Source organism: Anthonomus grandis, chromosome 1 (assembly GCF_022605725.1).
Source record: "Anthonomus grandis grandis chromosome 1, icAntGran1.3, whole genome shotgun sequence".
In the NCBI taxonomy this organism is placed as follows: Eukaryota; Metazoa; Arthropoda; class Insecta; order Coleoptera; family Curculionidae; genus Anthonomus; species Anthonomus grandis.
This window is the reverse complement of record NC_065546.1, coordinates 35,569,549-35,590,107: the sequence shown is the minus strand read 5'-3', so window position 1 is coordinate 35,590,107 and position 20,559 is coordinate 35,569,549. Positions and strand designations below refer to the sequence as shown.

At 33.6% G+C, this 20,559-nt stretch overlaps 1 protein-coding gene and 2 long non-coding RNA genes across 3 annotated transcripts in view; 1 reads left to right on the top strand and 2 right to left on the bottom strand.

Moving 5' to 3' along the window:
* Positions 1-7,659: 7,659 nt before the first annotated feature.
* The window catches only part of LOC126745301 (titin-like), a 123,738-nt gene continuing 110,838 nt past the window's right edge, over positions 7,660-20,559 (bottom strand). The window contains exons 26-28 of the mRNA XM_050453076.1: positions 17,012-17,125; positions 16,380-16,425; positions 7,660-8,857 (exon numbers count right to left, since the gene is read on the bottom strand). Of these exons, the coding sequence (XP_050309033.1) occupies positions 8,779-8,857; positions 16,380-16,425; positions 17,012-17,125 (239 nt within the window). The 3' untranslated portion in view covers positions 7,660-8,778. The remainder of the gene's footprint in view (positions 8,858-16,379; positions 16,426-17,011; positions 17,126-20,559) is intronic.
* Positions 9,493-11,432, top strand: LOC126733539 (uncharacterized). Its single transcript, XR_007659752.1, has 3 exons — positions 9,493-9,575; positions 9,631-9,763; positions 9,828-11,432. It is a non-coding gene; the product is annotated as an uncharacterized LOC126733539 (long non-coding RNA).
* Positions 11,771-16,373, bottom strand: LOC126733531 (uncharacterized). Its single transcript, XR_007659746.1, has 2 exons — positions 13,916-16,373; positions 11,771-13,858 (listed from the first exon to the last, which is right to left on the bottom strand). It is a non-coding gene; the product is annotated as an uncharacterized LOC126733531 (long non-coding RNA).

The following is a 20,559-nucleotide window of genomic DNA, read 5'->3' as shown; positions in this document are numbered from 1 at the left end:
ACAATTAATTCTTTTTTTAAAATTGGAAAAAAATCTGCATGGCAAATATATTCTCGATATCACGAAATTCTGAATTTGCGATATTTTGGAAAAAATACTATAGATGAAAGTGTAAACATTGCGAGAATTTTTTTTGTATCTTTACCGCAATGAAAAATGTACAGATTTAAATGAAGTTAGGCTTAGGTTGACAAAGGAAACTACAAAATCAGCCAAAGAAATTCCTCCCACTGAAGCATCATTTTATTTGCATGTTAAAAGGTAGATATATGTACCTACTTTTAATTAGTTTTTTAACATGACGAGTTGGTATCTTAAAAGATTATTTATTTTTATTCTTTTTGTGTTCCAGGTGTTTTTATCAAGTATATTCCTGGGTCAAAAGTGACATCGCTATGGTCGAAAAGTTAGATCCACGAAGTTATGGTTGGATGTATGAAAATGAGATGGGTCCAAATTAACCCAAACTTTTTTTTTCAAATGGAAAGTCACTTTTTTTAAACTCTCATTGAAAAGGGCTCTTCTTTTTCCTGATTAAATTGCCCTATTTACTTTTGTGATTATCTAAAGGAGAAATACGAAAAAAAAAACCATTAAATTAATTAAAGTCTCGAAATATTTTGTGTTGCTAAATTTTTGGCGTGTTTGTTTATTTTATTGGTATCGAGACATTTTCTGACATTGTTGTAGTATCACTGTTAAAGTGAATTTCAACCAGTTGTTAAATAAGTTAACTTATATTGAAAAAATGCCTTATTTATCCGAATCCCACAAGATTGAAATCTTAATGATGATTGGTTATGGGGACAGAAGTCATACTCAGCTAGAGGTTGTCCACTTATTCAGCCAGAAATATCCAGATTTGCCACCTATTAACCAAGGTACGGTTAGTAAAATCGAAAGCAGATTTCGAGAAGTTGGGTACGTGAGGGATGTTTCAAGACAAAGGTCTTCTAAAATCGATGAAAACACCCAATTAAATGTATTGTTAGCGATGGAAGAAAATCTGGTAACTGCAGCCAGAAGAGTAGCTCGCGAAAACTCTATTCATCATAAATCTGTGCTAAAAATTTTAAAAAGTGCAAACAAACGACCTTGTAAAATGCATCCCGTTCAAGAGTTATTGGAAGACGATCCAGATCGCAGAGTTTAGTTCTGTGAATTAATGATGAACGCCATTGACGAAAATCGCATATCTTCGGAGTGGATCCTTTTTTCTGATGAGGCTACATTCACCCTAAATGGCCATGTTAATAAGCAGAACTGTCGCTACTGGTCTGACGAGAACATAGACTGGGTAAGAAAAACTAATACACAATATCCCCAGAAAACTAATGTTTGGGCTGGCATAATTGGCAGGCAAGTTATAGGGCCCATATTCTTCAATGATACTTTAACTGGGGAAAGATATCTAGAATTTCTTGAACATGAACTAGTTCCAGTCTTACGTGCCTTATATCCGAGTCAGTTCGATCCAGATTTGTATGATAAAAGAATCTGGATGCAACAAGATGTTGCTCCCCCACATTATGCCCGTAATGTACGCCAGTATTTAGATGACAATTTTCCAAACAGATGGATTGGTAGAAGGGGTGCAATCGAGTGGCCGGCACATTCTCCCGATCTCACCCCACCTGATTTTTTTCTGTGGGGACATTTGAAAAGTCAAATTTATATGAGCAAACCAGGAAACCTAGACGAACTCAAAGAACGTATTAGGCAAGAAATCCGACAAATATCTCCAGAAGTGTTAGAAAATGTCAGAAACGAATTTTATTATCGTCTTGGGCTTTGCCAACAAGTAAATGGTGCTCATTTTGAGCATCTTATACATTAAACGCAACTTTTAATAATTTAATGGTTTTTTTTTTCGTATTTCTCCTTTAGATAATCACAAAAGTAAATAGGGCAATTTAATCAAGAAAAAGGGCTCTTTTCAATGAGAGTTTAAAAAAAGTGGCTTTCTTTTTTGAAAAAAAAAGTTGGGGTTAATTTGGACCTCCCCTGCAGGTGAAAAAATACAAAAACTATCTTGAAATGTGAAAAAAAATAAACAAAAATCGACGGGTCTCAGGAATTTTGCGAGATAAATTTTGATGAGTTTTAACTGAATTTATTCCAGTTAAAGTCACCACACTGTATAGAGGTATTTATAGTAATTTCTAAGTTCTAGGTTTTTAGTTTCTCTCTTCTTTTATGATAGTTCATGTTGCTGATCCGAAAAACATAGCAACCAAAATATTTCAATTTTGAGAATTATCTAATAGCAAAATCTAGTGGGGAAAAAGTGTAGCACGAGTGCGGAACCAGGACAAAATAAACCATTGGTGTAATTAGTGCAGGTTTGTGTAATCCATTATTGGGGCACCAAGGTGGCACTTTTTGCCCTGAGTGCACCCAGTTCCGCACGAGCTATGGGAGGGAGGTCGTGCGGCTCTAGTTCCTATCCCGTAAGTAGAAAACATGGCGGTTATTATTTAGGGAATTGGATAAATAATTATAAGGGAGGGTAACGTAAAACATAACCTCAACTAACAGCCAATTTTTGAATTTTCTTTTCAAGGCTAAATCGAAAAATCATTGGCAATGCAACAGTGCGGTTTTTACCTGTATGTAGTTGTTGGTGCCGTTTTAATGCCACAACTATTTTTCCAATGGATTTCGCTATGAAAATATTCTCCCTTTGACAATACCAGTAGCATTTTATTAATTTACTAATAAATAATCCTTTTTTGATACAGCAACAACTACTATTTAGATCTATTATTGATCCCGGGTAAATCCCTTTTCCTTTTTAGGAATCTTCACGCTCGTGAAATGAATAACATAGCAACCACAATATTAGAAATTAGACAAAGCCAGTCAGTATTATAACAATCTTATTAGCGTTTCGCTATAGGGCATTATTTATGTTTTTGCCAGTAACTCGTGGTATGATTGGCACAGAACACAAATATATATGTTGGTATGATGGAGTGGTGTTTCCTATAGGAGCATTTTATCAACTGACAAATCAGTGACATTTAATACAGCGGCGCACTAAGATTTCTTAAAACAGTTTCAGCGCCAAAAATATTTTTCTACTACCGTGCGTAAAGTACTCACTTTACACACTTCCCAGGGTTTATACAGTTTCATTTTTTACGCACTACTGCGTAATATGCCATAGCACTGGAAAGGGTTATTATTTGAATTTAATATAGAGAATAACGGCTTATTAATTACAAATTCTATAGAAGAACCTAAAAATATTTTAAGCACTTTAAAACAAAATAAAGATATTTCATCTAGTATCTAGAATATTTCTTTCGAATGTTTTTTGCATAGTATGAGCATTGTGCCTTTCAGTAAGGGTGAAGTCCTAAATATTATAAGAAATAAAATGAAAAATAAAAAGTCTGGAGGACCTGATGAAATTCCGTTATCTGTATTTAAAAGTACCGCGGAGGATTGCATCAGACCATTAACATATGTCATTCGAAAAGGGAATATTTCCAAACTTATTAAAAAATTGTTATTAATTGTTATTCCTGTTTTTAAAAAAGGTGTTTTTAATTTTGTTAAGAATTATAGGCCAGTAGCTTTAACTTCCTATTCTACCTCGTCTGCCATTTTATCGTTTTTATCTGAGGTTATCGATGCACTTGAGGCAGGTGAGCATCCTGTGAAGATCTTTTGCGACCTAAGCATGATGCTTTGTTGTAAGATGGAATCATACGGCATTAAAGGTGTCGTCTTAAATTAGGTTCATATTGTTCAAACAATCTTAACACTGATTTGGGAGTACCTCGAGGTGCAGTGCTCGGGCCTGTGTTGTTTCTTATATTTGTAAATTCATTGCCTACAGATTTACTGTATAGTCACGTTACTATGTACGCGGATGACACATCAGCCACTCTAGGATTCTGTTCTGGGGTTTTTCAGCGTATGCGTGTCGTGTATTTATTGGTCAAAACAGGTTATTAGATGTATGCCGGGAGTACCCCCTAAAACTTCCTGTAGATCGCTTTTTAATCACTTTGAGATTTTAACTGTTCCGTGTATGTATATATTTCAAGTGTGTTTATTTGTTTTTAAAAATCTTAATTCATTTGTGACAAATGGTTTTTTCATAATTATCCAACTAGACTAAGAAATAATTTATCTTTGTTGCGTACTATAGTTAACTCTTTCAAAAAATTTTATCCTGAAAATATGTCCAAAAGTATTTAATAAATTGCCAAATGACAAAAAAAATTGCAATAGTTCGTCAACATTTAAAAAGAAATTGAAAGCTTTTTTAGTTTTGAAGTGTTACGGGAGCGGGGGGGGGGGAATAGGAGCCAGCGGGTAATGGGAGCCACCTCGTTATTTACGCCATGATGTGCGTAATGTAATCTTGGAACGCAGCTAACATTTAACCTTGATGCTTTCAAACTACTTTGAACGGTTACAATGTTACATCTAAATCAGTTCACTTTCGGCAGTCTTCCGACGCGTTTGTCGGTATTCGCAAATTACACTCTAAAGACACTCAATACAAAATTTGAAGGTAAGTTTTGAATTATGAGTTATTATGCTTTCTCCTTTGGTTGCATTACTTAGAGATACATTTAGATTGAAGAAACGTGTTTGTTTTGCTGTTAGCATTAACTGTTTTTAAATTAGGAAACTAAAATCAAGATGGCGTTAGTTGGGGGTAGCCACGATATGGCTCCAATTACACCCATGGCTCTAATTACCCCAATTTTTTTGAAATTAAAAATTTATTGTAGGAAATGCCTCGAAATTGGAAAAGGAAAACTGAGAAGGCGGCTTGGACCCTGGAAGACCTACAAAAAGCGGCGCAATTGGTCGGCGAAGGATTAGCTATCAGAAAAGCAGCCGTGCGTTGTGGAATTACATACCAAACATTGCAGAAACGATTAAAAAAAGGACAACTGCAAACTACAAAGTTGAGGAAAACTTGGTAGACACCCCATCTTTACCCTTCAACAAGAAACGGAAATGGCACAACATTTAGTTACCCTTGCAAATATGTTTTATGGGCTAACTAGGTGGCAATTTTGTCGCTTAGCTTACAGATGTGCCGAAAATTTAAGAATTAATCACCCCTTTAATAAACAGAAGCAGTTAGCTGGAAGAGACTGGCTAGATGGATTCTTAGGACGGAATTCCACGATCAGCATTCGTAAACCTGAGGCCACGAGTTTAAACCGCATCAAGGGTTTTAACAAGGACGAGGTAACTCGCTTTTTCGACAATCTTCACACGGTTTTGTCTAAACAGAATTTCAAGAAGTCCAATATTTTTAATATGGATGAAACGGGAATAACGACGGTTTTCAAGAACCTGGAACTATATTGGTTAGAAAAGGTCAAAAAAGGGTACGTTCGGCAACTAGTTGGGAGCGTGGCAAAAACATTACTGTAATTTGTTGCATGAGCGCTGCCGGATCGTTTGTGCCTCCATTTTTTATATTCCCCAGAAGACGATTTTCTCCACTACTTGCTAAGGATGGGCCTCCAGATGCGGAATATCAGGTTACTTTTAACGGCTGGACTAATGAGGAAATGTTCGAATTGTGGCTTAGGCATTTTGTAAAATTTGTTAAGCCCAATCGTGATGAACCAGTATTACTTATTCTAGATAATCATTCTAGTCATGCAACGCTTGAAAGTTACAATAACTGCAAAGAAAATTGCATTACGATACTGTACCTCCCACCACATTCATCACATCGGATGCAGCCGTTAGATGTAACAGTTTATGGTCCACTAAAGAAGTCCTACTATAAAGAATGTGACAATTACAAGTCAAATAACCTCACACAAATCACTCCATATGATGTTGCAAGTCTTTTTAACAAAGCTTATTCCAAAGTTGCTTCTTTGGATCAGATGCACAGGTATTTTTCTATACCAGCCAGATATCTTTACTGATGCTGATTTTGTCTATAATTGTGTGCCACCAGCTTGCGTGGATACTAATGAGATGACAACAGGATCACTGGCAAGTAGCTCTAAAATAACAGAAGCAAATCGCAAAGACAATGCCCAAAATCAGACACGGTCTCCTGTGATTCATAAAACACCAACAAAAGATGAAAGTAGTCGATCATGATGCGATCCCGTACCAGGTTGTTCGACATGGCAAGATGAATCTGATCAGTCCATTAATACGTCGTCCATCTCTGATCTCCTTTCTATAATATCCCCATTGCCTCAAAAAGACGATAATAAAAGCAAGAACTTAAGACAAACACGAAAACAGCATTCCGAAATTTTTACCCAGACACCTATGAAGATATTTTTTGAAGAAAAAAAGCGAAAGAAAGAAGAACGTGATGAAAAAAAAGAACATGTAAAGGCATGAAAACAGAGAACATAAACAAAACTAAAAAGAACAGCAAAATAGAAAGTGCTAAACGACAAGTAGGAGCAGACGAATTGTGGTCATCAGAAGATGAAGAACCTTTGAAGAAAACAGTTATTAGCAAATATGTGTCCAAAACGGAGTCAAGAAAAGTTGTTTACAAAAAAGGCACGAACAAAAAACAAGTTACTGAAGAATCGTCATCTTCAGAAGACGAAGAGATAAGTGAAAAAGATATTTGTGACGACGATGAGTGCGATGATCCTAGCGACAGCGCCGCTCATGTTAGATGCATTATTTGTGACGTTGGAAAAAATAATGAACTGTGGTACCGTTGTACGAATTGTGGCAGTTGGGCACACTCTGAATGTTCAGGCGTAGAAGATGCAGAGGGTTATATTTGTGATTTTTGTTTACGACGGTAGTTATATTTTAGCATGTAGGTATTTTTGCTTAAGAATTTATGTTACGTTTGTTACATTTTCAAATAAAGTCCATTTCTTATGAAAACTAGCTTAATACTTATTAAAAAGATCTTAAAAACTACAATAATAAATCTGGCTCCCATTACCCAATCCTTGTGGGAAATGAGAGCCAAACGCACTTTTTTAAAAAGTTTTAGAGTTAGTTAAAGAAATAAATTCATTTTTTCCACAACTGTTATTAAAATGTAACGTTAAAAAATCCTTTTAAACGCTGGTATGTTTGAAAGAACTTGAAAGTTTTTTTAAATATTTCTATTGACAATAATGCATTAAGTGGCTCCAATTCCCCCCCGCTCCCCTAACATATATATTTTTTTATGTTACTGTTTTATATGCTTAATCATGTTTTTGAGCATGTAAACTAGGTTTAGTGATAGTGATAGAGTAATGTAGAATATAATGTTTAATATGTTAGTTTCTTTGAACATGGACGAATTCCATACACTGTATAGTGTCAATTTTGGATAATAAATTCGTTTCTTAGAGTTATTATTTAATTGAATATTCTTCTCTTTCAGAGTATTTTTTTTTAATTTTACAGATATGGAATAATTTTTAAAACTTCAAGCAATTGAAGTGAACTTCCATCCCTTTGACACTTAAAGAAACTTTACATTTTCTTCCAGACCTTTAAGGTATTTAATTAAAAAATTACATTCGTATTTTGGTTGGTGCACGCTCCTGGCCTTGTTGTAACAAGACCAAAACGGGTTTATTATTGATCTCGGAAAATCTCATTGCTCATTTCAGGAAGCTTCACTTTGCTGGGTAAATACTGAAGCATTTCTTAGGAGTTCTTGGTCAAATAAAAAACATTGCATGATATACTGAAAGCTTTTATATTTAGACGTTGAATTATTTTTGATACATGGATTAAATATATCGCAAATTCACATTGACTTAAATAAATAAATTAATAATATAACATATTCGCCTCGAATTCTTTCTTAACCACTATATGCAAAATACTGTCGAAAATAGTAAAAACCACTAAACCATTCTCAATGGCAGGCATCAGCATTAAGAATGAACCCAGGCGAATGTTTAAAGCTATTGACTGACTAAAGGTTGATACTTAAAACTAAAATTCATTTTATACAAATAATATCAGGTAACCTTAACTTACGTAAAATCCATTTATATAAAAAATAACAGCTTTAACAGAAAACGCAAGCGTTAAAAATATAACCGAGTCCTTCTTACAATACTTTTTTTAGTAAAATAAGTACTCTTTTCCTAACGGCTGTCCGCCAGCGCTGCCGCCAATTCTTTACTACCTATCTAAAAACCTTATTTATTATTGTTAAAAGCAATTCAATACTCGTACATACGATGGCGACAACGCTCGCGACACCTTATCTAAATTGCTTCTATACAAAAAAAAAAACATTAAAAGGGAAAATTGCACAAGACAATATTTGTATATGTATAAGTAAACTTGTGCTATAGCTAAGGATCTACACGATTAAATCCTCATTGAGTGTAGATCTTTGGCTACATATGCTACCAATTTTTCTAAAATAAGTGGTGGAACTCTTAAAGCCCCAACAATAGAGATAGTGTTTGAAATATGGAATTACTTTTATTCGGACAGCAACATTTCGCGAATTGGACAATGTCTTCTGAATATGAACTTAACATTAAGAAGCTAAAGGTAGCAGTACTCCTTAAAATTAATATGGTAACTTATTACTGGCAAGCGATTTTATTATTGAAACTACTTTTACCATATGTATTGCGTCATTAGGGGGAACGTAGGTTTGCATTTGATTCTGTGTTGTACATATTTATTTCGTCAAAAGTCGTATAATAGTAATGTACCTATATAAAAAAAAAAATTTCCTATATTTCACTATATATAGGCAAATGCTAATATTGGGTTTTTCGTCGTCGTTCATATATTATGTATCACTAATAGAGGTCGAAATAAGTCAGAGGTTTATTGTTTGCTTTCTTTCTCCATCTCTTTAAGTAGATCCTTCATTTCGTCGGAGAGTTGGTGTAGATCTGCCACTTTTCTGCAAAAAAAATTAAATAAACTTCCACCTAAAAAAAAAGTATAAAGAGGAATTTATAAACTTGACGTTGTTTAGCGCCAATTTAGTTTTCCCGGATGCCGATTTCTGCATTATCATTTTCCTGAATACTTCCGAAAATATCCCGAAGTCATTTTAACATGCTTTTATTAGCTCGGGTTGTATCTATGTATGTATGTAACGGAATCTTTGAGTTTAATTTTTACTGGTTTTTAAAATTCTGATGAACTTGAAACTTTGCACACGTATCAAGGACCGATGACAATGCAATAATTTGATAACAGTTTACCATTATCCTAATTAGGACTGCCAGGAATAATCAATTCTTGAACCTGCCTAGAGGGCTTCTTTAAAGTAGTTGCATTATCACCTTGTTTATTCCTTACACATGTGGGGGTACTAATAAATCTCATAAACCAGGTCACTCTAATATTCATATAAGCTGTAATATGATTTACGACTTCTTATTAATTACAACAAAATAATTAGAACATAAATTTTGAAATTATTTTACAAAATAAATAATAGCTATAAAGAAACGCTTTTATTGCTAATCGAACTAAAAAGTAGAAAATAATTTTTAATTACAATTTGTTTTTATTACAGTAGTAGAAGGTTGGACATTCAATCATAGTTAGTTACAAACAGGTAGTCGGACTGACATTGTCTTTGTTTTTGGTACAACACGACGTTTCGGTCGGTAAGTATCTCCGACTGTTATCAAGTGTAAACTAAAGCAATTTCCTATTCTGCAGGCTTATATATGATTAATGGGATCAATGAGGCGTGAATTCTGATGATTCGTGAAGAGAGCCTCTGCTAGAAGAGGTCTCTTATGTTGGGAACATCCACACTGGGTTGGCTGAAGACGTCCTGGTTTTGCGTTATGTAGGCAGCTTCCAGAAATTTCCTTTTTCGCCAGTGTGATTCAATCCTTGGATTTTTGTTTCAGACCAGTGAATATTATGGCCATTTGTCCAAGCGTGTTCAGCAATGCCTGACCTGGCTACTTCTCCAGTACTCGTCCATTTGCGATGTTTCTTGGTCCTAACTGCCAAAGGTCTTTTGGTTTCGCCAACATATGAGTCGCCACACTCACAAGGGATATGGTAGATGCAGTTTTTGGTGTCTGCTGAAGATTCTGGCTTTGTTTTGGAAACAGAACTTCTTATTGTATTGCCAGATCTAAAGGCGGTTTTTAGTTTAAACTTCTTAGCAATTCGTCGGATTTTCTCGGATGTACCTTTTATATAGGGGATTGCGAAAAGCCCAGTTGATTCATCCTCTTGCTTGGTTCTAGTTTCCTTCGCCATCGACCTCTGGATAGTTTTCTGGATAAGTTTTTCGGGATAATCATTCTGCTGCAGATCTTTGGTAAGAAGTGCTACTTCCGCCTTAAAGTCTGCGTCGTTATTGCAGATGGTTACGGCTCGGTTGTACAGAGACCTGATGATTCCAACTTTAGCCAACAAAACTTTAGATACACAGACGTTGTTATAATACCATTTGTATTCTTGACAAGAACATCTAAGAATGGCAGCGTCGAATTTTTCTCCGTCTCCATGGTGAATTTGATACTTGGCACCATGTTGTTCAGGTGGTGTAAAAAGCCCTAAAGTTTGTCTTCTCCTTTATCCCAGATGATAAATGTGTCATCAACGTATCGCAGCCACATCTTTAGCTTTTATCGTGAGGTGCTGATTGCCTGTTCCTCAAACCATTCCATATATGTGTTGGCTACCACCGGAGACAACGATGATCCCATTGGCAGACCCTCAACCTGACCGTAAAACCTATCTTTCACTTGAAAATAGGAATTACGTAGGCAGACCTGCAAAAGTTCCATCACTCCTCCGAGTTGGAAGCTTGGAGGAGTGATGGAACGGAAGCTTGGTTCGAGACGGAAGTGACGTGTCATTACTCAGTTTATCCTGGATAATCTTCAGGGAATCTCCAATCAGGACATTGGTGTAAAGACTTTCCACGTCAAAGCTAACCATTCTATCCTCTGGTCCGATGTTGATAGGTCGAAGTAGATCCACAAAATGACTGGAGTTCTTGAACGTATGAATCAGTATTCCCTTGGAGTGGTTTGATTATTTCTAAAAGGAACCTAGAAAGTTCTGACGTTGCCGAATCCCTTGAGCTAGTAACGGGTCGCAGTGGTATCAATTCCTTGTGAACCTTTGGTAGTCTATAATGATGTGGAGGCTTACCGACCGAAACGTCGTGTTGTACCAAAAACAAAGACAATTTCAGTCCGACTACCTGTTTCTACATTACCATTGTCTATTACTTTCAAAAATAAACATAGTTAGTTACCTCAAATAAAAATCATAAGCGTGGGGTGCATTTTACTTCATTTTCATATCTCTTCTCTCATATATCGAGTACCCCACGCTTTTTACTCTGATTTGAATTATTCTGTTAATAACTTAAATTTTATTATGATTTTTATTTCAGGTAATTAATTGTGATTGATTATCCGACCTTTTACTACTGTAATAAAAACTCTTTGTAATTAAAAAATATATTCTACTTTTAAGTTCGATTAGCAATAAAAGCGTGTTCTTTTAGTTTTTTTTAAACTATTATTTATTTCGAAACGATTTTACCAAATTAGTTATCTCTCACGAACAACTGTTTTTCTCGAGTAATAATATTTTATCCAGTAATAAAATTTATTCACGGTTGGGTCTAGTTGTTCGGCGGTTAGAAAATTCAGAGTAAATATTTCAATTGAGGTGATTTCATTTATTGAGTCAAGGCAGCTGAAATCATTCATTCATCCACCATAGCAATTCAATTGAAATTATTTTATGGCATGTGTGGGAAATTTTTCTGCATTCAAGTGATTTTTTTAATCGTTAAAACAGTTGAAATAATTAGATAGTCGACATTGCATTATTTTTATGATACAGTTACATATTCTTGGTGTATCTAGACAAATCAGAATTTATCTTAAAAAAAACGTATTTCAGACTAAAATTGAGGCTAATTGGTCTATCTATGAAGTTAGTATATAAGTACTCAGAGAAAAAAATCGAGTCTGAAAATTAAGTCCAGGCAAATATAATTATTTCTTGGTCCGTCTAAATAATATACAATCCTGTTTAGGCAATTCAGAGATATTTTTTGAGACTGAAGACTTCTGAACTCCAGGCGGTTCCCATTTCTTTTTATTTTTTAGTTTGTCTAAACAATTTAGAATCTTCTTCACGCACAATTTTTTCGATATTCAAACAGAACCTAGGCAGTTGAAATTATTTCATGTTTACCCAGAGAATACGTCTTCTGGTTCTTCAGTCATCTTGGTTGCGTTATTCAGTAATTCGATTTATTTTTATTTAAAGAAAAACGCCTATTTCTATTGACCTTGCAAGTAGTTTAAAAGTTCGAATGACATTCTTTTCGGAAAAAATTCTGTTCGGGCTAACAGTGTTTCTAGAAAACTATTGTTGGGGAAAAAAAACGTTCATCAATTGCAATTCGGGGATAAGTGGTCATTTGGGAACCAGTATTCCGTGAAAAGAATGACAATCGGTATTCCAAGCTATTGATGTCATTTCCAGTCATTTTCACATTTTATTCCAGACACTTCGAACTAAATAGATTTTTCCAGATTGGAAGCTGCAACTTTATTTAAAAATAGTTTCACTTCACTCTTTTGAAGTCGATTTTTTATTTCATTTCATGTATTAAAAGCTATTCTTTTGAGACAATTCCAAACTTTTGGAATCACTGTTTATTTTATTCCAGGCATTTAAAGCCATTTCAATGTTTGTTTTGGTATTCAATTCCATTCTTTTAAGGCAATTTCAAGCTTATGGAATATTTTTTTTATTATATTATTCCAGTTATTTCAAGCGATTTTTTAGGGACTTTTCTCTTTCATCATCTTTTTTAATATTCCAGGAATTTGAAGCCCTTAAATTTTTTTCTGATGTTTAAAGTCACTCTTTCAGGGCTTACAAAATAATTTTTTATAATATTCGAGGCATTTAAGGCCGTTTTTATTTTAGGGGAGTAAATAATAAGCAAAATTGTGTCGTATTTTTTTATGAGCTTAGAACAAGATCAGACCTATTGGGTATTCTCAAGAATATGATTCTACATATGAAACCAAAAAATATGACCTTTTTTGCGGTTACGACTTTTTTTATTTTCAAAAAACTGTGAAAACTTCCCTTTTTTAAAAATCATGTTTTTTTATACATCCCCTCTAGTATCTACTTAACTAATTGAGCGATTGACATGATTTTTTTTTTATTTTAACACACACACTTAGGGGCTTCTTTCAAAGAATAAAATGATCCGAATTTTTTATTTTAAATATGCCCAAAACATGGATGACCTTGGCAGTTCAGAAATTATGCAGGCAAATTTTGACTAATCGAAAAAAAATGTTGTTCTTGGGAATTTCATATAACTGCTGCGAAGAAAATGTGCACAAATGATTAAGAAAGTTTTTGGTACCATAATCATTCTTGCCACTTTTGTAGTTTATGCGCTATGATTTTTTATAGCGCGCGGAATTTAAACTCGGCGCCTTGCAGAAACTGATAAAGCAATCAAGCGATGTTTATCTTGCTTAATATAGTTATACTCACTACGTTTTTGAGCATTTTATACGTATAAAAGGTTGCGAAAAAAAAACATAATATGCGGTTATTATATTAGGCTTCTTCGTTTTCTGATTCTGAAATATCGTCATTAAAACTTAAACTATTATTGCATAATCTGCATTTACATTCTATCATACATTTTAATCCCTGTTTTACGCAAACACATCTAGTACTATTGCAATTTTTGTCTGAACATTTTATGGATAAAAGTTTTCTTAGTTCTACTGGCACTGGGTCTTTAATAGTAAACTGTGGTACCCACACATGTTCTTTTAACACCTATCCAAACTTGGCGGGATTTTGATATACAGGTTCTGGTAAATAACTGTTATATCAAGTTTTTAATTGGTAAATACACCTACAAAAATTAAATATTAATAACCTTTTTAGAGTGCTAAAGTGGGAAATATAATACCTTTTTAGGTGTAGTCCAAAAGCATCTACGGTCGGCGGAAGTTCAGAAGCAGGTTTGTTTAAGGTTGTTGTTAGGTGGAATCTTAATTTGTTTAAGTTTTTAACATTTTCATCTTTGTATTTATACAGCAAAAAAATAAATTTACTGGCAACATCCATGGCTTCATCTTCGGATAATATTGGAAGCATTTCTAATTGTGAAAGGCTCTCGATGTTTTTGTGTAACATATCAAAAGCGTTTTTTTTGCCTATTTTATATAATGTACTGGTATTATCGCCACCAGTTAAGCAATGGATAGCTAATAGGTTTTTGGTTACTAGAGGGCCAAGTTTCTTAACTATATCGTGGATGGCAACGAAGCGCCTATTCTTGCTGTGTCTCAGCTCCATAAACAATTTACATTTTTCTGGTGTTATACTATAAAAGTGTAATAGCAACACATCAGTATCTACCGATTTTACTAAAATGAATTTGCTATGTGAAGTTTCTGACAAAATGTGAAGAATGATTCTAGTGTCTGCTTCCTCTTGACTGCTGTTCAGTGATATCAAGTTTTCGGGTTCTCTATCGCACGTAATTTGAAACCCTTGCTTTGTATTTTCGAATCCTCCAGCTATTACTAATTTTTCATGACTATTTAATGAATCGGAACACTTTTGAAGAAAGTAGTCGCTTAAATAAACTAATAACGCTCTTTTGTTTGCAGATGATTTAAGAAACTCGTTAAAATTAGGAATTTTTCACGTGCGACTCACTTTAAACACAACTACATTTGAGTCACCATGGTTAGACCTTTCAGCATTTTTTAGGGAATGAGTAGTGCATGTATCCAAAATCACTGTAAATTTTTTTGCACCGTGTTTTCTTCCATTGCTCCCAATTTTTGCTAATAGCAGGTGCCCCAAATCGTTAAAAGTTGAAAATGTAGATGACTTTAACTCTTGAATAAGTACCATACTATCAATAACATATGAATCTATTGGTGGACGAATAACGTATTAGTAAATGATTCTAACTTTTTCGAAAGATCAGATTTTGTTGATTTGCGCATTGCACCATCTTCATGGAACATAGACGCCGGAACAGGCGCAAGTTCATAAGATAAAATGTTTGGCAAATCCATTTCTTGGAAACGAGCGGCACATATGATCCTCCGAAACATAAATTCGGTGCCGATAAGTGATTTTTGTGAGGCAGTTTTGGGTTTTGCTTTTGTATTTTTGAACGTTAAGACTTTATCTCTTTTCATTGGTTTCCAAACTTCAGGAGGTTTTTCCAATAATGTTTTTACTGTAGCTGTTTCCAAGAAACTACTTAGACTTTTTTCTACTTCGTCACTTGCAACTTTTCCTGTGCATATGTTTATCAACTGTTTTGTTGGTAATGTTGCCCAGTTGACGCAGTGCCAGTAGAACTAAGAAAACTTTTATCCATAAAATGTTGAGACAAAAATTGCAATAGTACTAGATGTATTTGCGTAAAACAGGGATTAAAATGTATGATAGAATGTAAATGCAGATTATGCAATAATAGTTTAAGTTTTAATGACGATATTTCAGAATCAGAAAACGAAGAAGCCTAATATAATAATCGCATATTATGATCTTTTCATACTTTTCTTTTAATGTTTTTTTCGCAACCTTTTATACGTATAAAATGCTCAAAAACGTAGTGAGTATAACTATATTAAGGAAGATAAACATCGCTTGATTGTTTTATCAGTTTCTGCAAGGCGCCGAGTTTAAATTCCGCGCGCTATAAAAAATCATAGCACATAAACTACAAAAGTGACAAGAATGATTATGGTACTAAAAACTTTCTTAATCATGTGTGCATATTTTCTTCGCAGCATGTTATATGAAATTCCCAAAAAAAAATTTTTTTTGATTAGTCAAAATTTGCCTGCATAATTTCTGAACTGCCAAGTTTTTTGTAAATAAAAAAAATCGGAACCGTAATAAAAGGTCATATTTTGTAATTTCTAATGAACAATGACCTATCTAATAAAATTACATATATATGTTTTGATATTCAAGGGCCTTCTTTTAGGCCAGGCAAGTCCAAGCTTTTGGAATATTTTGTTTTGTTGACAGTTCCAGGTTCTCGGAACAACTTTTTTTACATTCCAGGGGTTTGGATTTTTAATATTTAAAGCCATTTTTTCAGGCTTATGGAATACATTTTTATAATATTCTAGATACTTAAATATTTTTTTGAATAAATGTAATTTTTTATTTTTTTTTCATTTGAAGCTGTTCCCGTCGCGAAGTAATTTTAAATTTCTTCCAGGCATTTGAAGGCATTTCTATTTCTTTCGCGATATTTTATGCATTCATTTAACGAATTCCAGACATTTAGAGTTTTAGAGAGAGATTTGAGGTTTCCGTTATATTCTTCTGGACGTCAAGTTTATAAATCCATTTTTGGGATGTCCAAGAGAGAGAGACAGATACATTAATCTTACTTTGATTTGTCTTTTTCAGTTTTATCTTGCGTTTCTTCGGTTTCGGCTGAAATAGAAAAAGGTGCATTAATCCTTCTGAATATAGGAACCGTTGGGGTACATCACAACATCATACATACAATATGAACATGCTCAGGCTTTACTATACGTTATATAAATATATAAAATTGTTACATTTTTGCTTATGTTTCTCCTTAGGTTGGTTGATACATAAACGTGCATATCTGGCAGCATATCAGGCAAAGGGGCGTATAAAAGGGAGGAGACTTATAAAAGTTATAGTCTAGTATATGTATAATTTTCTCTCTACATAAGCATTCGAACAATAATTATGTTGAGTTGGAAGTGATTCACTGAACAGTTTGTACATAAACATTTAGATACTGCATTAAAATCATGAAACTTCGGCTGATGTATTAAATTACTATTGACAATTCTGAAGCCGTCCCTGTTACAAGTATACAGGATGTCACAAATTACTAGGTCAAGCCGTTAACTGGTGATGAATATTCTTATAAAGTTAACGGTTTATCCTACTAGTTTGTCTAAATGCCCGTCAGTTTCATGCTTTCGCCATAAAGCTTGCAAAGTTTTAACAGATTTAAACAATTATTTATAGGGATATTCTCTACCATATCGTGGCAAGTTAAAGCGCCAATCGTGTTCCCTTAGATTGACCTCCGTTTGGTCTTCCATGCTGATTTCATAGCGAAACTGCCTTCTACGGGTTACTGCGGAAGCGGCTGCTATAGCATCGGATAAAACTAGATTTTACTAAACTATTCTAAACCTATATCTATGTATAGTTATAGCGACATAACACTAGGCCTAAATTGAAGGCGAAACAGCTAGAAATGTGGGCTTATTTTTTTGACTAATTTAGTTTGATCCGCGCGTGTTCATGTTTATCTGTAAAGCTCACTAATTTTTTGTTCGGTATTTAATAAAGGTGATTCTTAAGTTTCTAATTTTTTTTATTTTTTAAGGCAAAAATTACATTTTGGCAACATAACATCAATCATAGAAACATTTTAACATTCATAGTCCTATGGTTGGAGCCTTTGGCGTGACATTCAAATCACAAAACAGTTTTACCACTTAGAATCTTTGATGTGTCGCAGATGCCGCACTAAATAGTCAGTGCGCCTATGTCCTATTTATTGTCGCACGATATAATGTTTAAATGGCAGCATTATATATAATTTATCTATGAAATCATTTTAAATATACGCAAAACCCACTATTCTTTATTTTTATTTTGTAAATTTCTATTTTTAGAAAGAAAATAATATCAAAAAATTGACCGCGGACTAAAATCCAAGCATTTTACAAAACATTTTTAACACTCCCAGCACTCACAGACTTCTCACCTCTTTTTAGTCAGTCTATTAAACAAAGAAAACATATGCGTTCTGGCGATTCCTACTTTAGGTTGTGCAAGTGATTGTGTATCCCTCTCTATCCCACTGATTTTGAGCATTACGGGCCGTACCCAGATAAATTTTTGGGTTGTTTTTGTATTACTTTCGTCGTGCTTTTAAACAGATCTTTAAGGATGAATCTTTAAAAAAGTTCTTTAGGGATGGGTCTATCACCTTTAATAGTTGGGAGAGGGGTCATGTGAGGTTATTATTATTTAATGGGTTTTACCGGTTTTGCTGTTTTACACGTTTATGAAAGTGGAGAATTTAGAATTTGGCCTGTATTCACCTAAATTTTTTGCAGTTTTTACTGTGCAGAAGTGTGTTTTTTTTGTTTGTGTTTGTGGATTTGTTTTGATATTATACCTAAAGACCTTAAAATGTTTCGACCCTGGGAAAATAGTCACGAAAATTTGGCAAATGAAGAGGAAAGTGCTTGTCCCGGTTTATGGAGACCATGGGTGCACAAGAAAGACAATAACATTTGTGATGAAAAGAATAACAGTAAAAGAAGTGATCTGGACAGGGATTTAGACTCGGATAGTTCTGCTATAGCTTATAGTTCATTTTCTATATATGCTTATAGTTCATTTTCTAGTGCTGGAGAAGCTGAACCAGGGAGCTACAGGGGAAAATCAAACAGTTTTAAAACATAATTGTTTAAGTACAGACGCCAAACAAATGTGTTTAAATGTCTATAACAATCTAAGGAATGATCCTCAGTTCACAAATGATTGTAGTGCTTTGCAAAAAAATAAGGATTTTAACAGGGGTTCCCTATAGTACAATATGCTACTTTGTAAAAAAAGGGATTAAAGACAGAAAAAAAAGGAAAGATGCAGGACAATCAAAAGGACTTGACACGGATATTGTCAAATTGCTAAGGCAAGTTGTATATTTTAAATAAAAAAACAATGAGGTTCCAATTATAGAGATGCTTAAGGACGCCTTATCGGCAAAGGACAAACATTTCTTAGTCTCAACCTTATGGCGATACCTGATAAAACTTATATTTAAGTTTAATATGGTTAACAAAAGGGCTGCTGTAATGGAAAGTACTCGAATTGTCAGGTGGCGTATAGAATATTAGGAGAAATTATATAGTAAAAAAACCATAATTTTCTTAATTAAACAAGTTTAATTTTTTTTACAGCTAACTGCCCCTGTTGTTCTTCAGCGATACAATAAAGACTGCTATTTCCTGGTTTTTAATGTAAAAGTTTATTTTAAAAAATATACTTCCACTTTTCTGACTACATAAATACTTTTTTTCAAAAGATGTTGGTACTAAATATAGAGATGAGGTATTCATGAGTAAGTTATTATTATAATATATCATAATATGTATAAAGACATTGAATGTGGCCGCCAAAATCCCCGTTAATAATAACCTCCAAATAAAAATAAATCTCAAAACCCAAAAAAAGAAAATGTATAAAATTTGAAGACAAACTAAAACATTTTCCCCTTTTGTGTCAAGACGTAAATCTTTAATATCTTAATCCACAGAATAAGTGGGCCTAAGTAATTTGTACCACCTATTCCCTCATCACTTATTATAAACACCCCACTGATGGCGCTAAAAACTAAACTTATTAAATTAAAATTTTTGGCTAAACTGATTTTACGTACTTAAATCTTATCTTTAAATTAAATATTATCTTGCTATCAACTATCGTGAATTTCTAACTTTATAGAACTAAACAAAACCTTTTAGAACACCCTATAAATCTGGGTTAGAAGCAGTAGTGTCCATATTAATAAAACTGTTCTGGTATAAGATATGTGAGACATGTCAGAAGTTGACATATTAGATGTCATTGTACTCAGAATGTAATTTTTTATCCCCGTATGAAAATTTACGGAGGTTTCACCTAAAAATCCAAACTTTTGGTGATTTCCGGCAAAATGAAAATTGATTAGAAAAATTAATGTCACCTTTACAACGTTACCATTTAATTTTTTTATAATAAAAAATAAAATTAACTTTTGAAAATAACCCGATATAATTTTTCTAAGCGTACTAAATTCTAAAAAGCCTGCGTTATTGACAAAGCCTTAGTGCGTCTATATTATACTTTTCCTATTTTTTATAAAAAATTTTGAAATTTTCCATCCATGCATACTTGAAATGGTTTTAACTTTCATAATGTAGTACACCCAGGATATTTCCTCATCTCTTATTAGCTTCTCATTTGCCACTTTTTGACACCTAACCCTAAATTTATTTCATACTTATGGCACTATACTTTAAAACCATAAATGTATATAATTTTAACATCGTAAACAATCGACTCTATTTCATATGCATTGATGCCAAATTTTACAATTTTCTTAAAAAAAAAACTAATACCGTTATGATTGCGTAAAACGTTTACATAAATTGATAAATTGTGGAGATATTATTACAAAATAGCAGCCCAATTTGATGCACAATTTGACAATATCGTTGAATTTGTGGTAGAATCTCAAGACTTTTCCTATGCTGCTGCCAATTTTTAAATCGAATATTGAACTACTCACTGAATCGGTAACAGTGATATGCTAGTGTATAAATTTAGTCACTAATTCTATTCAGGGTGGCCCAAATTGGGTGTACATGTATAGGTATCTTGGAAACTATAATAGATAGAAAATTGGTTAAATGGGAAAAGTTGTAAGCTTTTAGAAGGATTTTATCTTTTTCCGATTTTGAAATATTTGGAGAAAATCACAAAGTTCCATTTTTGAAAAAGGGCTGTTTTTTTTTTATTTCAACC